The sequence below is a fragment of the Chroicocephalus ridibundus genome, chromosome 2 (assembly GCF_963924245.1).
Source record: "Chroicocephalus ridibundus chromosome 2, bChrRid1.1, whole genome shotgun sequence".
In the NCBI taxonomy this organism is placed as follows: Eukaryota; Metazoa; Chordata; class Aves; order Charadriiformes; family Laridae; genus Chroicocephalus; species Chroicocephalus ridibundus.
In genome coordinates, this window is record NC_086285.1 from 23,959,443 (window position 1) to 23,983,147 (window position 23,705).

Genomic DNA, 23,705 nt, shown 5'->3' on the forward strand with positions numbered 1-23,705 from the left:
GAAACTTCATCTCTTTGATTTAAACTACTACAGCTATTGCTTTGAGCTCCACATCTCCTTTGTTTTAAACCTATAGCTTTCACCCCCCCCCCGAATACGTACATATGTCTTCGTTATTTTTCCCTGTCATTGATTCATTTCGTTAAATGGTTGAAGCATTATAACATTTTTTTAAAATTGTGTTGTCATGAATTAATGTCCATTGGCATGCAATAAAGAATAATTATTGTCTTACATAGGTAGACAGGAAGGTAACAAGTGTGTATCCTAATAATCCATTTAGCTTGGTTTATTTCAGAGAAAGGCCAGAGGAAATACATCCCGACATTCTTAAACGTACGACTGATCAACCTTGCAGTGTCACTGCCTGTTGGGGTGTTTGTTAGTTATGATAGGGGCTAATACAAATAAAGGCTTGTGAGGTATTTTTTTGGCTGTGATTATGGCTGTGATACTCACAAGTTTAGTTTAAGATGAATGAAGATGAGAAAATATATGCAGGAGATTTTTGCGTCGTAGTTTTCTTGTCTGCAGGATTTTCCAAAATTAAGTGAAAAATCCAGAAGCATGTACGTCTTGGTGGTTGTGAATTTTGTAACGTATGGAAGATTACTGCTACCATCCCTGGAGGAATATGTCGGTCTAGTACTGCGGTGTTGAACCACATGGGTGTATCTTAGGTTCCAGGAAATTCCGTAGTCACAACGTTCCTCCATTCTCTTACCAGGAAACAGCACTAGGTATGACCTCACCCCTGTCACTGCAGTCAGCGTCCATCTCCTCAGCAGCGATGGGACTCCCGTCCCCGTGAATGGCCCCATCTACGTCACAGTGCCTCTGCCAACAAACAGCAACTTGAAGCACAATGCGCACGTTCCAGCCTGGAGGTTTGACCAAAAATTTGGTAGGTAACATCTAATGGTGATTCCCTACATGGCTTCATTTGCCTGAAACTAATACCTCACTGCATTTGTTGTGTTAATATAGTAAGGCCTTCACTGGAGCGCACAGAAATCTGTTTTCTCTCTAAAAGGAGAGGAGACTGAGTTTTATTAATCAAGCATTATATAGCAGATATGCAAGTGTACTTGAGTAACGTTGTGTGCCGCTGCTGGACAAAATTTTTTTGTAAATGTACCATTTGCAATTGTTAAATATTTTATGTAAAACCATCTTGAGAGAACTTGATTTCAGCCAGAAGCAGAAGCAGAGAGTCTGGAGCAGTGGAAACTAGCCTTATCTCTGCCACCAGCCAGCTATCTGACCTTTGGTCTGTCTCTTGTCTCTCACTCAGTTTCCTGCCTGTCAGATAGGAAACATAATACTGGCTTCTTTTGTAAAGCGCTTCGAGATTGACCAATACTATCAAGAAGGAAAGTACATGTAAATGATTTAAAAAAAAAAAAAAAAAAAAAAAGCAGCAAGCAAAATTCATGAAATATTTTGAAAGGACAGAATGACTAATCAATATAAGCAGTAAAATGCACTCAGGTTTTTACATTGCAGGGTAACGTTTGCTATTATGAAAAAGAATTTTTCCAGAAATACGTGGTTTAGGCTCTCTATTTTTGTATTTTTGTTTTGGTTTTTTTTTTCATTGCTAGCTGTTGTACTATGCTGGCCTTTTTCACACCTTTAAAATATAAAGGATTAAGGGGTGCATAAGTCTTGTCCTAGTGATTCCCCTTCAGTTATTGCACTGTGCCTTCTGAAGTATGTACCAGCTGGTTGTTAAGAAAAAGAAGTGAAAAAAAGAAGAATGGAGGGTGAGAAAGGTAGACACTGTGAGGAAGAGAGGAAGAAAAAGGAGCCAGGAATGTGGATGTGTACGGACAATTGGTGGGGTTTTGTCCCTGCAAGGCAAATGTTTTGAGCCAGTTTCTGATCACATCCAGAAGCAGAGCGAGGAGCATGAAACCAGCGTGTTGGAGGAAGGGAGGGGAGGGGGGAAGAGAAACACGAAGGGGGAAATAACATTTTTGTTTCCTTCCTGCCTCTGTTTGCTGAAACAGGTGATGTATTTTCAAACAGCATGCCTGTAAATCTTTTGTCAGAGGTTGGCTGTATTAGAGAGTAAAGCAGTAGGATTTAATGAAGAATAAATTTGAATATGATATAAAATTGAATAGTAGAAAAAGAGTGCAAAGAATGGATTTGGGGTTTCGCTTAACTGTGGAAACAGCACTTTTCCTGTGGTGTCCTGGCCGTAGGTTTCACTACATTCTTCCTGAAACTGATTTTGATTTGTGATTCTAGAAACTATTTTGTTTTCCCTCGTTCAAAAAAAGACAGGGAAGACTGACTCACGTTTACTTTCTCCACAAGAAGCAGTCCATCCCCAGTCCTTCCTGTCAGCTGTGTTATGGCTGCGGCCCGCGTCATTGCTCGTTACTTATTGTTAGTAAAATGGTTCTGATTTTGATTATGGAGCTTTCTCATTTATGGCCAAATTTCCATGCCCCTGCCGTGAGGCCACAAAAGTTCTCTCTTACTATGGAATATGGTTTTTAATCTTGTATATAAAGAGCTAGTTACCCTATTGTGTGTATCTATTAGTATAGATCAATACGGGTTAGTTAATCAGTGTTGAGACAAGTCCAGTCTTGTTTGCTTCATGACTAACTGCTGGAGCACTTGTGTTACTGGGAGGGGAAGGCGTGAGGACCACTAGACAAAATGCATCTTTGTCAGGCCGCTTGTCTTCACAAAGCTGTGGAGATGAAGGTATTGAAGGCGTCATGCTTAGGCTCCAGCTCACACTTCAGCTGAAGTAAGCATCTTTCTGTGCAACCAAGGGTTTTGAACAAAGATGCATTTAAGCCCTTGACTGCAGCATGCCAGTTCTAGCAGAATTTTGGCCGCATCCCAGCCAATTTAAATTAGAGCAGCCTAATTTAATAAGTAGAGCAGCCACTCTATCTTGTGCGGGCTACATTAGCATCCTAAGGGCTGTCAAACTAGCCATATGTAGCGTGAACATGGTGGTACCCTGTCATTCCACATCCCTGTTGGGCTTGGACTGTGAAGGGAGGACGATGGATGATGACTGGGATGGCTCCATGCTGGAGAAATCCTTAACTGGCAAATAAGTTGTTGTAACCCATTTGCACTGCCAGATCTGTGCCTTGTCAGGATAGGACCTCTAACCTCATTATTCTGATTTTGTCTTTCATTTCAGGAGCTGCTGCTTTTGGTGCTAGTTATCTTGCGGTCTCTCCTTAATAGATTTTCAGTGGCTTAAATTTTCACGCTTGTATCTGAAAATTGTGTAAGTGCCAGAGAGGGAAAACTATGACTGTATTACCAGGCAATAATGCAGCGCTTCTCTCTAGCGTATTAGCAGTACAGTGGGCGCTTGTTCGTGCAAGCCATTGTTTTTGTTTAGAATCCATGTGGTTGTCATCATTACTGCATGAAGTATAATTTCTGCTCTAAAAAGCAGAAATACTTTTCACTTTTAGAGGAGGTAGTGAAGAAGGGACAAGAAATACTACAAATATGGTTTATTCCTTAGAATCTCCTACGTTTTGCTGAGCTCATGATGTACTGATATAAACCCAGTGGCATCTGATTGGAAGTGCAGAGATTTTCATAGTTTCTACAGAAAATAGGCATATTTGCATATTACAGCAGCCAAAAATAATAATGTTTTTTTAGGATGTTTACCATAAACAATCTGTATTTTCATGACCACAGTTTCTGTCCTTGAGAAAGAACTGGGGAGAGAAGGGGGAGAAGCAGCATAGTCTGCTTGAGGCTGAGGGTGACTCCCTTGACTCTGATGAAACGCGCAGCCAGAAAAAGCAGGCTGACATCAAAATTAGACAATCTGCTGCATCTATTTTATACTGTTCCAAATTAGATTTTTCATCACAAAACAAAACTCACTGCCTTGCGTGCACAGCGAGCAAATTAAAGCAGCAATACCTTTTTGAATAATTAATTAAATGAAGAGCAACTCTGTACAGGGTAAGCGAGTAAGTCCAACTTGTTCTTGTGTTGGAGATGCACGCATCCACCGCCCTTCTCTGCAGCATTTCTTAGTGTTGGTAATAATAAGCACAGATGCATTAATGTTATGGAGACGTATACACTAAACCACAACTTAATCAATCCATGCTGTTGACATACCCATATCTCTCGTGTTTGACACTACCGTGGGAGACTGGTTTTATTTCATGGTACACACTTCAAGGTTTGAACCTAAAGAGATATGGGTTCTCATTTTTATAGTCAGGATTGCTCATTTGGGTTTTCTGAGTTGTTGCCTTTTTTTTCCCCAAGTGCTGTCTTGTTTTTCTCAAAATCTGAAGGGGCTGAAGAACTTTTTTCTTTATCCATAAACAGATGTTTGGGATCATGACTTCCTCCCTGTATATTTGCCTTGATGTCAGTAGGATTTACAGCAATATAATTAATCTCTCTATTCTTGGACACCAAATTTCTGTCCAAGACTTCTTTCTAGCCTTGTCCTCTTCAGTCAGAAATGAATATTACAGATCCCGGTAGAAATGAAACTTTGTACCTCCGGTATCATTTCCACCTCCCGCCAGCTGGCCTGAATAACACAGCACTTGCTCAGCTGTATTCTCCTCAGCCCCCATTTAAATGGTTTATGCTTTATGTTAAGGTGTCTGTTTTTCCTTGGATTCAGTGAGCAGAACAGTAAGACCTGCATTCTCCATTTTAAGTCCTCATTTTTCATCCCATGTGGTATGGAGACATTATGTTGCACCTACGCCTCTAGATCCACGTCTAGAGCTGTATGAAGGACTTCAAAATATTACCAAACATTCCAGAGGGCGTAATATGGAAATGGGATTAATTCTTCAGAGATAATATCGATGCATCTGCTAGTTTATGAATCCCACCAAGAACCAGGAAAATATTTTCAACGCTGCTTTCAATTTTGTGTGGCAAAGGACTCTGGAGTGAAGGGATTAAACCTCCACCCTTATGCTTCTCCTCCCTAAAATTGTGATTTCTTGTCCACTATGTGTAAATGAAGTTCAGAGTACTGTTTCTCTGTTCTTCCTCCTCCCCGAACACTTGGTGTACATCTTTGACATGACCTTGTTGTCTTTAAATTACTAGCTTCTTCGCAGAGGAGGATGTTTCCCCAGTGCCTGAAATCTCAACCGTGTATTAACGTAAAGAGATGGCAGAATACGGAGAAGAGTATCTTGGGAAACTCTTTTTATGGCTTTACAAAGCACAATACTTTATGTACTCTGCTGTGCTTGGTCAGTGCTTTCTGGCTGCATTTAATGCTATAATAGATTTCTAAATACATTTGAAAGTCTGGTACTTACTTTTTCTGGGTGACGTCCTGCCTTCAGTGGTAAAATTGCCATTGATTTTTGTAGAGTCAGAATTTCCTGATGTTCCTTCCTCAGCAAAATGAAGATAATGTTTTCTGTGCTCGAAAGAAGTCGTGAGGATATACTTACGTATAAACAGTATCAGCACCTACTTAAACTTGACTGCAGTGTGGTTTTGTTGGCTTTCATGGAGGTGAAATGATGCTTGGTTTTTGTTCATAGTCTTTATAGGGAAAGAGCGACAGCTACTGTCAGGCAGAAAACGTAAGCCTGTTACTGTACGTCTACCTGTCTAGTTCACTGCACATTACTTATAAATAAGATGACTTGTAAAAGTCTCCGATTTAAGCTTCCCATGTGGTAACAACGATAATCCACCCAAAGAAAAGATTGATTTATATTTTCATAGCTTAAAAATAAAACGTGTTCCTTTCTGTTGTGAATTTGTTTAACTTCTGATTGCCACCTCATTCATACGCTGCATGACAGACAGAAAGCAATCATTTAACAAAAACTTTTGCGGTTTGTTGCTTGATCTGACACTGGGTATGAGTACCTGCCTCTGAACTCGGATAGATGGGCTGCTTTTGAACTACATGCAGCTGCGCACGTGGCCTGGGACTTCATGCGCCTCTCCAGGGGTTTTCTAGGGTTTCCTATGTGTCAGAAATTGACATGTTCAGGAAAACACGTTCCCTGCCTCCAAAAGTTTGAATTTCATATATCCAAAACATTTGGTTCTAGATCAGATTCACTGGTAATATGGAGATTTAGTTGCAAATTGCAAGGAGAAAACCAAGCCTCCACAAAGTTCATAGTTACACTGTTTCTGTAGTTTACAAGTTCCTTGACAATTTGATTTTCACTTCCTTTTTTATCTCGGCTGTGAAGGTTAAATTATTCTTAAAGACTAAATACACTGAGGAATACAGATTTTTAACTAACTGCTCTCAAAGAATTTCATATTTTGTGAGTTGCCATAGAAATGGCAGCTACCAAACCCAGCTTTTTTACCACGTACGGTGTCTACATAATAGGTGCAGATATAATTGCCGAGTAGTAGACAGGCTTCAGCATTGAAAGGAAAAGCAGCTCTTCCTCCGATGCTTCGCGGTGTAACTCACTGAGGTATGTTCTCGCTATCATCATTCCTCTGGGGAGGTGCAGTGGAACAGAGGAGGCAGTTGTGATTGTTTATCAATATATATGTTGTTTTTAAAATGCTTGTGGTGTCTTACACATGTGAAAGTTGTGTGAATGGATTGTTTGATCCACTCCCCACCTCATACACCGTCTGAGTCGCATTTGTGGCAAAGCAGACATGGTATGGCGTGATGGTGGAGCTTAAGAGCACGTTGAAGGAATCAGGTTGCTGCCAAAGTGTAGTGATATATGCAAATAATCTACTATTATGTAGTCAAGGAAATAAAATTGGAAACAAATAGTATGGCTTCTGGGAACAGGTTTTAATACCAGACTATGCATTGTATCATGTAGATGGCCCTGTAGCTCCACCTACAGAAGCCATGCAGTAGGTGGGAAGAGGGGGACATCAAAATTTCAGAAGTGAAGAGACTGTTGTGCCTGTGCGGCTGCTTGAGTTGGAGAGGACTTGGAGATTGGTGGAAATACAGGCAGGAATGCATAGAGCAGGAGTGTGAAGTGTCTGGGTGGGGCTGGAAGAGGCTGAGGAGGACCTGGGACAACCTTCCTCTGCGGCCTTGGGATGGCAGATCAAATCCCAGTGTGCGGCTGCTTCCACTTCCAGCTTGAAAAATAGAAACTGAAGGTGAGCATGATGTGAGGCTGAATGACGGAAAAGGCATGCAGTGTTCTGAATTGCCTTTGCTTTTATTTATTACTTGTTCTATTAATTTTGTCAATAACTGACAATGTGATTAGTAATACGATAAAGTGAATATTAAGGGCAATATCTTTCACGTACACCAGTAACTAAGGATGGTGGTCCCAAAAAGCATAACTGAGCTTTCCCTTTTGAAATATAATTATTAACCAGTAATTACATTTGGAAGTAATTTTCTTTAATAAGTCTCTTCTGTTCTGACATTCTGGAAGGAAACGCTGAGGGGACCAAAGCAATGCGAGCATTTCTCTGGGCAATGTGCCCTGCCTTCTGCCCAGATGTAATTAAAATTATTAAATAATGAAAACTGGCGTTTTCTTTCGTTGAACACTTTTGTAGCAAAAACTACAAAGCTTCTCGGACACTAGTGATAAATTGAACCACTAGACTTCCTTGCAAAAATCTTCAAGATATGATGTTAAAAGCGTTTCCCTTACAGTACACCAAATAATGGTGGTGCTGCTAGAGCAGGAGGAGGATTTAGCCCTGGAAGGCTTGTGTAACAAATTCTCTAAGAGTGGAAGAATAATGAAGCTATGAGCTCAGAGCAGGGACGTTTATTTTTTCATGTTGCCTAGCAACTCCAAAAACAAAATTGTAATATTAACTTAAATACTATGAATTTTTAAACCCGTGTGTACTGGGGGGAGGGGGGAGGAGGAGAGTAGTCCTCCCGATATTCAAGAAGGAATTTTTCAACTTCCAATTTCAGTGGCTTTTAGCTTTTTAGAAAATTAACAAAAGTCAAACCAAAAAAACCCCATCCTTTTTGTAGTAAAACTTTCTGTGCTGATGCAGATTAGAGGTGATTTTCATTTGGAAGAAGAAATCTGATAAGCAGCTTTCAGCTGGTAGAATGAAAAGCTACAATTTATATATGTCAGAACATGCTTTAGGAAGTTATTTTCACAAACTTGCCCTTGATTCACTCTCCATAATAACATTGCCGTTTGAAGTGTCTAAATCAATTACTTCTAAAAACACTGTTAGTAGGTTTTGAATATCCTTTGCTGTCCCACACTCTGTCGGATAACAACCTGCCTCATTCCTTTTGACGCGTGTATCTCCATTTACCTGTGAATCTCTGCCCGAGCAGGGCAATCTCACAAGACACCATAGACATCACAGAAGAGATCCATGCTGAAAGAAAAGCACTTCTCATTAACAAATATTTATTTAAAACATCTATGCTATTAAGTAATACAGTTCGAAGTATCTTTCTTTTGTTTCCAAAACTCTTTTGTCTGGGGAAGATAATCTTGTGAATAAAAATAAATTCATATAATGGGATTATGCTTAATTTGCGCTCTGGCTAATTAAATCCTCTTATTTGTCAAACCTATTGGTGGAAATAATTCATGCTGTAAATAGCACAATTTGGTTCCCTGCTTGAGTGGGATTGGGTGATCCTATTGCCAGTTAAAAGACATAAAAAGAAACAAGAAGCAAAAAGCAAACAGTATTTGATCAATGGAAGAGTTTCCTACCAAAAGCTCACGTGTAAAAGTAATTTATGGAAAAAAACCCATCATAGCTACTATATATTTAAAGACTAGCAATATTTAGACTTTATGACTGTCCTTAGGGGAAGCCGCTGACTGCAGCACGCTCCTCCGACAGTCATTTACCAGAAGTGTTTTGATCAGTGACAGGAAGAATACACAATCCAGGTCAGCAGAAGTCACTGCAGCAGTGATGGTCTGGGAGCCAGGAAAGTTAAACCTGAAGTGAGCGGCTGTCGACATCCTCCCAGAGAGCCGGGCTCTGTGCTTGACTTTAATAGGAGTCCCATGCGTCTCTCCAGAGCAGATGGCCTGGTGTGGCGGTCCTGCCTGATCGGAGCGCGGTCCTGCCTCACGTAGCCTGGTAGGAAGTTTGCCATTTGCTGGAGCTGGAGCAGAGAGGGATTGTCGGCATGCACGGTCACACACATGGAAGCCAGAGAGGCGTATGATTCCCTGGATTTCACTACAGATTACTTTAAAATAATAATAAGGCCTAGCTTTAAAATCTGGAAGTAATGTCTTATTCAGAGGCATCGTGCATCTAGACTACAAAAGCAGATCCGTTCGTGCTGCTTGGATCCAGCAGCCTGTCACAGTGAATAGTTAGTGTCTTTGAAGACAAGAGGACGTCTCTTTTCTGGGCAGACTGGCCGTACGTGCAGTGACCTGATTGTGCAGGGAAATAGTCTAGAGTAGCTGTTCTGTAATGGCTTTTCTGCAAGAGCTGCCCATCTGGACGCTCTCCTTGCTGAAAGTGCTATTTTTCAATCTGATTTAGAAGTAAACCAAATTAAAATACAAAAAGACATTTTTAGTGCAGAATGTGTATTGAAACGGAGATTTAATGTGCGAACCTTTTGCTGTTAATTTACGGGTGATAACCTCCCCTTGCTCCCACTGGCAAGTCATAAAAGCTGGCTGAGGTAAACAAGCACGTTCATCAGAATCAAAGTTGCTGCAAAGTATTAACATGCTTCTCTAGCAGAATTCATTTCTCCTGCTCTGCTGAAAGCTTCAACTTGTCTCTGATATTTGGGTATTTTTGCAGCCAGATGGAGCTCAGCTTTCTCTATCTGATTGTTTTTTGATTTGTATTTCTTTTAAAGTACTGTCATTTTTATATTCTTTGTAGCGTTAATGATGTTACCTTGCTTTTAAGTTACATATACGAAGGAGTTCTGGGTAGCTGCTTTATAAGCTCTTTAAGAAGAAATTTGTTAAATGACAGTATTTATTACAAAAAGTCAGTAACACTAAATATCCTTTTAGTGAGGAAAGAGTTAAGAAACTTCTTCGTTCTCCCCCTGCCATTAGTTTGAGCCAGGAGACAGCTCCCCTGACTTGAATCCTGGATCAGCATGTTGGCTCCACTGAGCAGTAATAGAGGAAAAAGAGGAAGAGAAATGTAAAAATGATCTATAAGCAAGAATGTCTCTATATATAGAAGTTTTCCATGAAGTACCAGACACTCTTTAAGAATTAATGGCAAATTGGCCCAAATCATGCAATGCTTACAACTATACTGAATTTGCCGTTTCTGCTCCAAAGATGAATTAATGCGTTTTCTTTGTAACTACACAATCAGTCTTGAACAAAAATGGTCAGTTCCTTTACATGCAGTTATTTGCACTGCTTTTTATTTATAATCCTGTATTGCTTGTTACTTCACAATTATTGCACATCACGTATAAAACTTCATACGCAATGAAGCTAGCTGATTGTGCTGACTTTCATGGGGGTAGGAAGTAAATGTTACAGGATGTTTGGAGAATAACCAGTTATAAATTATCACAACACTTAGCCATGCAGGGAGGTAAGACCTCTCTTCCCTCCTAAATCCTTCTGCTTAGTTCTTCTGCAGTTGTAATCCTGCCTGCACAGAAATAAATGAATTCTGCTTGCCCTTGCTCCATTTGCAGGCCAGTGGGTAGGAAAGGACAGAAAAACACAAGACGTTCTTTACTCACTGCCCCTCAGTCTCCTCCCTTGCTTCCAAGAGCAAAAAGGTGAGGGCACAGAGGGTAATTAGCTGCATTTTTAGAATGGGAGAGCATCTTGTTTCCTGCTGCAAGGAAGAATCTGGGATGGGGAATTCATTTTCAATGCTGCACAGCAATGAACTCTTGCTTCCTCAAGGTGGTTTGAAACCCTAGGAGCTTAGCCAGTAAGTACAGTGCAATTGGGTTTTGCTGGGTAGAAGGTCCAGCATTAGTCATTACATCAAGGCATTGCATGTAGGGAGCTACAAGAACACTATTTGGTGTTTAACCATAGTTGAAAAGCGACCAGGATATTAGAACCTATAAAGGAAGAAATATGAGAGAGACGTGGAAATGCCCCGATGGATTTGCAGAATACTGAAGTGTGGTGGGTTGACCCTTGCTGGACACCAGGTACGCAGCAAAGCTGCTCCATCCCTCCTCTTCCTCAGCTGGACAGGAGGAGAGGAAATATAACAAAAGGCTCATAGGTTGAGATAAGGACAGGGAGATCACGCAGCAGTTATCATCACAGGCAGAACAGACTCGACTTGGGGCAAATTAATTTAATTTATTACCAATCAAATCACAGGACGATAATGAGAAGTAAAAACTAAATCTTAAAACGCCTTCCCACCATCTCTTCCTTATTCCCAGGCTCAACTTCACTCCTGATTTTCTCTACCTCCTCCCCCCGAGCAGCACAAGGGGACAGGGTATGGGGGTTGTGGTCAGTTCATCATGTGTTGTCTCTGCTGCTCCTTCCTCCTCAGGGGGAGGACTCCTCACACTCTTCCCCTGCTCCAGTGTGGGGTCCCTCCCATGGGAGACCCTTCTTCATGAACTGCTCCAGCATGGGTCCCCAGTGGGGTCACAAGTCCTGACAGCAAACCTGCTCCAGTGTGGGCTCCTCTCTCCACAGGTCCTGCCAGGAGTCTGCTCCAGCATGGGCTTCCCACAGGGTCACAGCCTCCTTCGGGCATCCATCTGCTCCGGCATGGGGTCCTCCATGGGCTGCAGGTGGATATCTGCTCCACCGTTAACCTCCATGGGCTGCAGGGGGACAGCCTGCCTCTCCATGGTCTTCACCAGGGGCTGCAGGGGAATCTCTGCTCTGGCACCTGGAGCACCTCCTCCCCCTCCTTCTTCACTGACCTTGGTGTCTGCAGGGTTGTTGCTCTCAAATATTCTCACACTTCCCTTCTGGCTGCTGCCGCGCAGCGTTTCTCCCCACTTCTTAACTATGTTATCCCAGATGTGCTACCACCATCACTGATGGGCTCAGCCTTGGCCAGCAGCAGGTCCTTCTTGTAGCCATTGGCTCTATTGGACACAGGGGAGGCTTCTAGCAGCTTCTCACAGAAGTCACCCCTGTAGGCCCCCCCACTACCAAAACCTTGCCACGCAAATCCATACATGAAGGCACGTCAGTTCCCTCCAGTAATACCGTGTTGACTTTCAGCTATTTGGTTACACAAGAAACAATACAGGACTTTGTGTTTCAACTATTTCCACTCAAACCTGTTTTGCCGCTGCTGTTGCCTGCTGTTGTGAAGGATGGAGTTCTTTATTCTTTTCATCCCACTATGCAGGAGGATGCTCTGTTTTATTAGTGGACTATTGGTAAGAGATGGTGGAAGTATAAGAGGCGAGTTTATCACTGAAGTGTTGGACCAGGAAAGTATGAAAAAAGGCAGCTGACGAGATTGTGTACCTGTGGTTCCCAGGAACCCACACTTGGTGTTGTCCTGATGAAGGAACTTGGACAGTACCACTAAAAAGTAGTTCTTTTCTGGCTGTCAGCGCATACTAATGTGTAGGGTATGGTCAACAAAAGCTTCATCACACTTGTTTAAAGATGACCAATATCAGAGGTATCTGTTGCACTTTTGAAAGTATTAACTGTCCATGACAGAGAGAGGAAATTACATTTCCCCTGGTGTTATACAGACCAGTACATTTCCTCAACTGTATCCAGTGGTTAGCAAAAACGGGTGCCCTAAATGAGCAGAAGACAAGCGTGAAAGCTGAGTGGCCTTGTGCGGCAGACTCTATTGTTTGCTTCCATTGCAAATACAGGGGATTCCTTTCGTTGCTAAAACGTGAGCAATCCGAGCTGCTGTTTGTTTGGCGGGATGGCAGCTGAGCTCTGCTTGCAGCGATAAGAGTGCAGCCTCTGTTAGCTTCTTGATCGCGGCATTATGCAAGCAGAGTATTAGGGAGCAAAAGGCTTTTAAAGAGGCATTAGGAGGATTGTGTTCATTAGAATGCAGTGTAACGTGAATAAGGCAGGCTGGACACAAGTTCCCCCTAGTGAGGGAATCAATAATAGCTCCTGCTCGAGGAGGTAGCTGTAAAAATAGACTACGAAGATAATGAACTTCTCTAAATTACATACGTATGTCTTCTGCTTGCGTTTGAATTTAAAGGAATTGGAGACAGTAAGAGAAGTACGGGAAGCACAATGAATTGATCACTGGGATCATTCCATTCTCTTTTTTTAATCAGCACTTTTATATCTCTTTTAGTCTTAACGTTTTGTTTCACGTAGTTGTGTATTTGAATAGTTGGTGCATATTTTCATTGTCCAAACCTTACAGAAAAGCTTACAGGAGTTTTCTTACCAAATGGCATTTTAGGCACAAGATAGAAGCAGTTTTTGACCCTATGGGCTATCTTTCACCTTGTGGTTCAGGGTTATTAGTATATCTTCCCCAAAAGCAGACAGGTAGAAAATCTGAAGGGATAGTGGTGTCTTGGTGGAGAAAATGAATCTACTTTTTCCAAGTTTTTCCAGAAACTTCACACATAGCTGTGGACAATTCAATTCTATTCTTCCTGATAATGTTTCCCTAAAAGAAGTAAACTAATGACTACACCAGGGTGTTCTGATATGACAGTTAAGGATGCCATATGTGCAAATCCGTGTACACAGATTTTAGTCCTTTTGGTACTATGAATCAAAATTACTTGTCTTGTGTGACTTTATTTATGAAATAACAGGTTATTGCTACTCTGTACGGACTGGAAATGATACTTGGAAAACTGAAAATTATGTCAGTAATTCCTTTCGGCTGTTTCCCACAAATTCAGTTTGGTTGCAAATACAGAGTCACTATCTGGCAATAATAGTCACCTAGATCTAGAAATCCTCTCAAACATGTATTTTTCTAAACCTTTCACTATATTCTGATGGGTTTATTATTAGCCAAAGGTGGTGGACTTTAAGGGTGAAAAATCAGTAGTAGAGAGGAAATAAATACTCAGAAAAGCCATTCTCATATGTACAGGGTTTGCACAGATGGATAATCGTCAGGATCTCAGTGGTATTAAAAATTGAAAACAGCAGCAGCATCTCTTCTCTGTGTTCTGCCCTCGCTGCTAAGTGTGCAGACGACTCTCATCCACAAATGCTCGTGCTTAGTCCTGAGCGACATCTGATGAAAAGCATCGTTTGGGGAATTACATGCGGGAGCCTATTTAAAGGAAAGGAAATCGCAAGTACGAGATGCAACTTGCCTTTAAAGCAAGCATTTGAGGCTGAGTAAGGTAAATGCAGCATTCTGACCCCCCTTTTTTGCACAGAATACAGCGCTGCGCTACAGCAGTGCAGAGGGGTTTGTGCCTTTTCTGTACGACCATCAGCCATACCTAGTGGCCACCAAAGCCTGTGAAGAACCTCCCTAGTGAGTTAATGCCCTCTGTCACAGCACCCACTGGTGATGCCAAGCCAGGACTGCAGCTTTGGGAAACACCACTTGGTGCCATGGGGGGCTTCCCAGCGACTGCTCTCAGTGTCCAGGCCAGCGAAGCTCCTCTTCTCTGCCGGGCTAACCACTCACACAGACCCACGAGCGGGATCTGTTACCTGTAATCTGATTATTTAATTCTCAGCAGCGCATAGTAGAGCAATCCTGTGTTTCTTTCGAAGAGAAGAAAATGGAGGCTGTCTACAATCTGTAGATATTAAACATCCAAGACTGGACATTTAATATATCAGAAACTAAGGTGAATTTTCTCTCGTACAGGCCCAGAACCTGAGGTCTTAATGAATTACAAAAAGGCAAACAGCTGGTTCAGTTGTAACGGTTTGTCATAGCCCAATTCTTGCAACAAAATGTATCTGCAAATAGAACAGCTCTCAACAGATTGTCAATCTGGACAATTTAAAAGAGTTTTGTTAATTTAAACACAGGGCTTTAAAATTGTCGGTCTTACTTATTTTGAAGTGATCATTTGATAATTCTGAAAAATGTATTATATTTCCTTTGAGAAACATGCTTTAAAAACCTCATCATCCATTACCAAACAGTATTCCCAGATGTATACATATTCTGAATGACTAACGTTGATGAATCAAAGTGATGGTGCAACTTAATTATACACTTATAGGCAGTAGCATTCATAACCTTCTATAGAAAAACCAAGATTTTGAGGAATTATTTTCTTCAGTCTTCCAGAAGTTGACAGACAGAGCTGATAGAAGGGTGGTGTGCAGAACTCAAGTGTGGTCCAGGAGATAAGATATCTCTTCAAATACAGTTTTGAAGTGGGCTGTCTACATATAATCAGCTTCAGGAGAGTCCTTCAAAAAAGAGGAATCTATTATTTAATCATTCTAATTATTTTCTTTAATGCTTTTTGAAGCTTTATGAGTTGTATTTAATCTTAAATGGGTTTTGTGTACAAAGCTTCTGAGAACGCCATGGGGATGATTGCTTGTGGGAGCCCTCAGATGCGAGTAACCAAAAGGCACCACCTCCCACTTCCACAGCAGTGCACACAACCCCTACAGCACATCCATGGGTTTCGATACTTTTTGCTTTTCCACTTCTTTGCAGAGGAAGGTGTGGGTTTATCTGTAACACCTTCCTACAACCTTTTTATTTACAGGGACATGGCTGAAGAGTAGTTTGGGCCTTGTACAACAAGAAGGAAATCAGTTGACTTGGACTTATATTGCACCTCAGCTGGGCTACTGGGTTGCAGCTATGTCACCTACTATCCCAGGTACGATGGAATTGAATTTTATTGATATTCCCAGCATTGAGTAATTATTTATTCATATATAACATTTATATTTTTCAGAATGACCTCATCTGAGATGCCACAGCTTGATCAATAATGGATTATTAGAAAACAGAAATCTGAAAGTAAAGGGCTAAAATCTTTTGGGGATTGGTGGGGGGGGGCAACCCTTGTGCTCAAAATCTCTTGAGCCATTTCAATGAGAAACTTCTTAAAGTGTTCCTGCTTTGATGCATTTATGTCACCACTGCCTGGTAGAGCCATTGCTAGAAACTGAGGGGAGTTTTAACATCAATGTATTGGTGTTCCGGCAGGTAGAAAAATATGTGCTGTGAAGTTTCTGTACAGAAACTCCCAAAGAAATGGATTCACCTAAGACCAACATCATCCTGGGTTAGACATTTACTAACGGATTGATTGACTGTAACGTTTTTTTCTTTTAAACTGAAGATGCCCATTGCGCTCCGACTTATGCTTTGCATCGCCTTGGTGACTGATTAATTCACACCACGAATAACTTAGCGTAGACGCCCTGGGAAGTGTATTAGCAGAGTGGCATTGGTAGATGAGCGGACTGGTTGCCATCTGCAAGCCTCTTGGCATCATTGTAGAAAATCACTTTGAACTAGGCATTATACGCACTTCTGTGCCTGTGGAGATTATTAATGTTGCAGCTTGCCCTTACTTTTTTCTGTCTGTGGCTGCCTCAGATTTCTTAGTATTAGTTTTTCAGCCACCAATAATCAGAGATACCTCTGTGTATAAAAGAGCCAATCGATCAAACAAAAAACTCCTTCTCTTACAGATTTTCTTTATTAGGTTTTCTGGATGAAAAGCAAATACAGTAGGAATGAAAACATTCTTGCCTTGGCAGTGCAAGCTAAATAAACTATATCTAACCAACAAAACAAACTCTTAACGGGAGGACTGTTTTTAAAAGTCTGCTTATATATGCTGTGAAGGTGTTCCGTGATATGCAGAGCATTTGGGTTTTTTGCTGTGTTATACCTTACGCAAGCTTTTTATTTAAGGTTATATTAAATGAAACTGCTGAAATATTCAGCTGATCGGTGGTTGAACACAGTTTAGATGCAGGTGCAGATCTGAATAGACTATCATATTGAATTTAATAGAATTTTACAAAATGTACTTTAAGTGACTGAGCCAAGTGTTTCCCAGTAGAGCTCTGTCCCAGACTGCAAGTTACACCAGTCACGAAATTGGGCCTGTAACTCTTAACAGGAGAAGGCTGATTTGTCCTTGCAGTTCAACTTGTGTGGCAGAATCTCTGCTTGTTTTCTACTTTTCTTTCTTTCTGAGGGCTAGATCTAGGCTCCTAAAACTGCGTTGCAGTGGGAACAACATTTTCATGAAAAATTCGAGTGATTTATCTCTTCTCCTTTTTGCTTAATGGCTTGAAGCAACAGTATCAATCAATTATGTAAAGGTAGTAGTGGGATAGAATGTATAAATATTTAGATTTCCCAAATGCAATATACTGGATGTTATTTTTAATCAAGTTAATGTCTTTTTGCCTATTTTATCTCCTCATTGAATCTATTTGATTCCTTATCTCAAAAAATGGTCAAAAATTGGCTTCGTATTCCTAGCAGTGGCTCTACAGACCACTCAAGATCCACAGGCGAGGTTTTACAGACCTCATGGTCTAGAACCTTAATGTTGGCCAAGTTTGCTGTCCTTCACAGTACATGCATGTTACTCTGTCAGCTTGTGCCGTACCTCCTTGCCTGCAGATGAAAATTTGCGCTTTTATTTCAAAATCCTGGTATGGATTTTACAAACCAAGAGGGTTACACGTGCATAATTGTGAACAGATGCTGTGCACATGTGTGCATTCCTCTGTATGTTAGAATATTTACTAAGCATTACTGAAACCTGGAGTTACAACACTGTTTCACTAGTGGCGTGTTTTTTAAAGCTACTGAAGATCTGCTTGGCTTGGCTTGGCTTGGTCTAGACTAAAGAGCACCAGCACATCTTCCAGTGAATCCTGTACTGCACTGTATGTACTGTTTAGTGCAAAGCAACACAAATGTTGTTAAAGAGAAGTTGTTGGCCACAATGCTGCTACATGCATTATAGTGCTGGAAGATGCTGTGATAGCCTTTCTCCAGGGATGAGAGCTTTGGCGCACTGTGTCGGCATCAGGACCTGGAAGGCAGCATCCCCTGATGCATGATCCCATTGAAACTAACTGCTTTTCCACAGAATGATCTAGTTGGACTTGCAGTCATGAAAACCAGCCCATGCTTTCTCCACAACTTGCTCCCTTCTCCAGAGATGGTCTACTCAATAGGCACCAGGGCTACATGCGGCAGTGTTGCTCACTTAGCATCCTCATAACAAGGGAAGATGTCCCTCTCTTTGTTTAAATGTTGTTCCTCTTCCTATTTGCAGGTTGTTACAGGTCTAAATTCTCTTTTCTGGCCTTCCAGGTCCCGTTGTAACACACGACATTACCAGCTATCACACAATGTTTCTTTTGGCAATTTTAGGAGGGATGGCTCTCATACTTCTAGTCTTGCTGTGTCTGCTTTTGTATTATTGCAGGTAAGATTCACCATCCTGGTTACTTAGCTCATGTTGGAAATAGAAGCTTTTTTGTGCTCACGAAATTAGAAGTTTTTGTATTGAAACAGTTTTACTTCGGGGGGTAGAAAAAAACAAGCAAGCACTTGAAGAAGAAAGAAACAGTGAGATCAAATGTCCTGTGTTCATGGTTATATGCAGCAGATACAATTCCTGCCTTTGGTGGGATGGTAGCTGAATGAATCACATGCACCCATACCTGTGTTTTCCTTGTAAGATGTTCTAGAACAAACATAGGCATAGGTCCAAGACCTCTGTCCTTGTACCGGTCACGCATTTGAAGGGATCTTTCTATTAGTCGCATTAAAATGAATGTTAAACTTATATCAGCAAGTGTATATTAATGAGTGATTTTGTATTTGCCTCCTCCAGACATTTGCTCTGATTTGTAATTGGTGGTTGCGACATTTCCCAATTGACATGAGTTATTCTTTAATTTTATCTTCACTGCTGGGATAAGCTTTTAATTGTTAGGTTATGTAATAAAAGCTCAATTCCCCTAATATTAATCACTGCTTAAAAATCTCCCATTAAGACACACTTGCTGTTCTTGTTTCTGTGTACAACAGTCATAAATGTGTAACTTCTTTTGTTACCGGCTTTTATAGAAGAAAATGTTTAAGACCACGTCAGCATCATAAGAAACTGCAACTTTCCACAGCACTGGACACTTCTAAGAAGGATCAAGCAACCTCTATGTCCCATATAAATTTAATATTTTCACGTCGCGAGTCAGAATTTCCTGGCGGGCTGTCTGTTGCTAGCAATGGACACACTGAAAACTCAGGTGCAAAGGAATTGATCAGTGCTGTCCACATGGAGATGGTATCACCTAGTGGAGAAGCAGATATGCATACACCTATGCTCAAACACTCATTCAGTACTTCCCAGGAGTTCAGCTCCCGAGAGGAACTGCTCTCTGACAAGGAGAAAGACAAGAGCAGAATTTCCTTGGATGACCTGACTCCCAGCGGGTCTCTAAGAAAAGACTACCACAAATCAGCAGATAGTTTTCCTTTAAAGCCAAGAAAATCTACAGAAACAGCTGAAGGCTATGAGTCCCCTATCAAAGATGAGTATAGGAGAAGTTACAATGCTATGTTGTCTCAGCCTTTATTTGAAAAGCAAGAGAGAGAAATTCAAGTATCTATGAACCATATTGCTACTGGAAGTAAATACAATATTCAGGAACAAATATACCCCACACCTTCGGCCCCTGAAAAAGAGCTGCTGGACTGCAGACCTACTGATTGTATGATGTCTCGTTCAGTTGATCACCTTGAAAGACCTACGTCTTTCCCTCGACCAGGTCAGTTAATCTGCTGCAATTCTGTTGACCAAGTCAATGACAGTGTTTACAGAAAAGTTTTGCCCGCATTGGTCATCCCAGGTCATTACATGAAATTGCCGGGAGAACACCCTTTCGTTAGCCAGCCACTGGTTGTCCCAGCTGACCAGCAGATTGATATAGAAAGACTGCAGGCTGAGCTTCCTAACCCTCATCCACGGCTTTTCCCACACCCCCCCCAACAGCTGCAGCCCCAACAGTTAGCATCCCAAGCAATATCTCAGCAACATTTGCAAGATGCAGGTGCAGCTGAGTGGAGTCAACAAAACGCTTCCATGTCTGAATCTATTTCCATTCCTGCCTCACTTAATGATGCATCCCTGGCTCAAATGAATAGCGAAGTGCAGCTTCTTACAGAAAAGGCTTTGATGGAATTAGGAGGTGGAAAGCCACTGCCTCACCCTCGAGCATGGTTTGTTTCTCTAGATGGACGTTCAAATGCTCACGTTAGACATTCATACATTGATCTCCAAAGAGCTGGTAGGAATGGGAGTAACGATGCCAGTTTGGACTCTGGTGTTGACATGAATGAACCAAAATCTGCCCGGAAGGGAAGAGGAGATCATCTGTCTGCGCCACAGAGTCACCCACCAGTGCAGGAGCACCAGCAGAGAGAGCGGAAGGTTTCAGATAGCACAGCTTACACACAACTTGTGTACTTGGATGATATGGACCAAAGTGGCAGCGAGTGTGGAACAGCAGTTTGTAGCCCTGAGGACAATGCTATACGATGCCTACTAGAAGGCACTAGTAAGAGAAGTGGTGTGCAGCTGCCCAGCCTGCAGGAGGAAACGAGAACTGTGGATACCAAACCAGAGCCATTAACTAGTCCTGAACACGGAACATCAGTTCAAGATGATGAGGAGGATGAGGAGGACGAGGAAGACGACCAAGGCGAAGATAAGAAGAGTCCTTGGCAGAAACGAGAGGAAAGACCACTAATGACTTTCAATCTAAAGTGAGCTATTGTGAAAATCCACCATTCAGTGGAGTATAAAATTGCCAAATATTCTTTCTGTGGAAGTGCTTGATTTTTTTTTTTTCTTTTTTTTTTGTTGTGGAGAGAAAAGAGAAAAACAAACTGTGGTGAGCAACATTTGAAAGAACTTAAATGCATTACTGTGTAAATGTTAGAAAAGAATTAAAATCATTCCTCTGATTTAACAGCTGCCTCAAGTGAGATAGCTGAACAAAGAGTGTGGTTGTTATTCCATATACTTGATATTGGTCATCCAGGATGTTGAAAATACTGACAAATTGTTTTGGTTGGTTTATGACCTCAATCTCCTTATGAATGGGAGCTGGTAAAGCTTTTGTTTTGTAGGCCAATTTTATGTTGATAATGCTACTGAAAGTATCTTAAAAACAAGAGTTTGACACGTGGTGTCCAAAATTGTGCATTATCTCAATGAAAGGCTATGCATTGCTGCTTTTAGTAATATTTTGCTTATACTATGCTTTTCTTAATTTTACAAGTTGGTTGTAAACATTTTATGTCCTTTATTATAAACTACTCAGCAATTTATTTTAATGTAAAACTGCAGGAAACTTGAGTAGCATCCCTTAGCATTGAAGCCTTTTTATGAAACCAAACTGAACTTTGTGTCGACTAAGATTCCTCCAATTCTGGTCCCATTTACTCAAAGTGCCTTTTTTACAGTAACAATGAACAGTCCCTTCTTTTGCTAACTCCTTTTAATTGACCCCATTTGGGATTTTATAAACTTCTGAAATTCTACCTTTTATTTTAAGCTGCATGCCAAGAGTCCCATTTTGTGCTGAGCATTTCTCATTTCAATACAGTGTATTCTGTAGCTATCATGTATATTGTGGATTCTGTTTAGCCAGGATAGACTTAGAAGACATTTTAAAGGGCCCAGAGTAGCCAAGAAGATAGTTTCATTGACTGTATATATTGTTAGTTTCCTCTGGAATCATATGAGCTAATCACGCTCATATAAAATGGACTATAGACCGAGCAAGTGGACTGAATGTGTCTAGAAAAATTTTGAAAAAAAAAATTAATAATGTACTATCCAAAAGTGCCAGAATTACTCTTCTGTGCTTTCTCCATACAGAGCTGCTTGGTTATCCAAAAATTATAATTGAAAATAAATTGCAAAAAATATCTTTGTGGATTTTTTCCTCTGTTGGTGGTCATCACATTATTTTATATTATTTAATAAGAAAAATACTTTGGTTTCACTTTTCCTGTGTATATTTATGCTTGTGTGACTTACTAACACACTTTCTTACGCAGGTCTCATGAACTTCAAATGCTGAAACTTAGACCCCTTTTCAGAAAAGCATCCTCCCTGTCTTGATAAATACGTAACTATTTGCTTGGGCATCACTGAAGACTTTGGAAATGAAATCCTGGTATCACCAAAATTCTCTGTGGAGTCACGCTTCCTGTGGGACCAGTTTTATTTCTGAGATTTCTGTGGGTGCTTACACTTATTGCACACTTCTCTCTTCTTCATTAATTGGGTTCAAAGAAGGGAAAGAATGTGACTTCCAGTTTTGTGGAACCCCTCATATACATTCAGTTTATCACCTTTCATTCAATTATTTTTACGCAATATTAGCACAAGTCATGCTTAATAAAGTTAATTATTATGTAATCTCTAAAGTGACAAGAGGAAGTGTTATATGGTTCCTATTTAATTTATAATAATAAGCCCTGACTCAGGTTCATTGCTCTTTTTTTCAGTAGATTTCAGAGTTTTCTTAGGAGGCCAGTGTTGTAATTTCCGTCTTACTGAATGTCTTACTGGGAGTCTGGGCTCAAGCCAGGAACTGAATCCTGATTTTCTAGTTCCCAGTCCAGTGCTACTCTCCATCCACAAAGCCACATCACCTCTGTTTTGCTTTAATTCATGTTTGGAAGCGGTGTAAGTCATAAAAGAAACCTAAAATAATATTTGTGGAGTGCATTGAATATTGAAATCGCCGTATCAGCAGTAAGTTATGTTTTAGTCATCACATGTGTTCCAGATAGGGGACAGGGAAGTCAGGACCCGTAGCCTCTCATCTCCAGGGGCAGGAGACACTGGGAGAAAGGCCCAGCCCTTAGCGTGCAGGTAAGGGTAAGATGTGGGCAAGTCTTCTGCTGTGTTACTTTCTTTTCATAAAGATTTTCCAGAGTTTGAGATGGGGTTCCAGACTCTATTGACGGAAGACTTCCAGAAGAAATGTGCAGGGAACAGAACCTCCCTGCACTGCATTGTGGTGCCTCTGCCCCAGCCAGCGCTGCAAGCTCCAGCGTAAGAGTAGGACAATAATGGGTTTCTACCCAGGGAGAGGAGAAGCTCAGGGGCCAGCACTGCTGGGAGTCTGCTCGTGAATATCTGGTGAGGGCTGGGGAGAAGACAGTCCTAAGGCAGCAACACTAAGGCTTTTTAAAACTCCCTACAACCACTAAATCACCAAAACCCTTTCAAACCCAATGCTTAAAACAGGAGCCCTTCAAAATAATTTCTTCCAGCTTTGATGCCCAACAGCTCTTGCAGCAGGACCGGCCATTCCCTTGAAAGTGGGATTTCCCATCCCACGGCAGGATCTCAAGCACCATTTCCTGCCTCTGTAATATAAATATAAAACTGGCAGGGCCATTCCGCAGTTGGGTGTATTCAGGAGTCCGTATCTCCAGTCATGTGAACACAAAGTCCTTCTCTCCACTATTACAAAAATGAACTGTAAACAAGTGTTTCGTTTGTACCTCCCCGTTGTCATCACATTTTCCTTCCCTGTGGCTGTCCGTTTCCAAAGGAGCAGCAATATTTTATGATCAAACATACTAACTGACACTGTTTCTTCCTAAAAGAAAAGCACATCAATAAAACAAGTACTTTAGTTAAGTGATAAGAGACCAGGTGCCGCATTTTGCAAGCTAATAACCTGTGGATACCAGAGGGTTAGTGCTAAAAAGAACTAGCTACCCTTTCTGTTATTACTGTCAAATAGAAGACAGTACCTGGTGTCGGTTTACCAGTTGGAATTACACAAGTAACGCAAAAAAATGCTCCTCTAATCTGAAAATGGCACTTT

General features: G+C 41.1%; 1 protein-coding gene across 2 annotated transcripts in view; it reads left to right on the forward strand.

Annotated features, from left to right (window-relative positions):
• Window positions 1-21,792, forward strand: part of FAM171A1 (family with sequence similarity 171 member A1) — a 96,362-nt gene extending 74,570 nt beyond the window's left edge. The window contains exons 6-9 of one of the 2 annotated variants that reach the window (XM_063324758.1): window positions 728-904; window positions 15,563-15,679; window positions 18,154-18,268; window positions 18,916-21,791. In XM_063324758.1, coding sequence (XP_063180828.1) covers window positions 728-904; window positions 15,563-15,679; window positions 18,154-18,268; window positions 18,916-20,617 — 2,111 coding nt within the window. In that variant the 3' untranslated portion in view covers window positions 20,618-21,791. Of the gene's footprint in view, window positions 1-727; window positions 905-15,562; window positions 15,680-18,153; window positions 18,269-18,915 lie in introns of both variants that reach the window. The other variant, XM_063324759.1, reaches the window with a different exon arrangement.
• The last annotated feature ends 1,913 nt before the right edge of the window (window positions 21,793-23,705 follow it).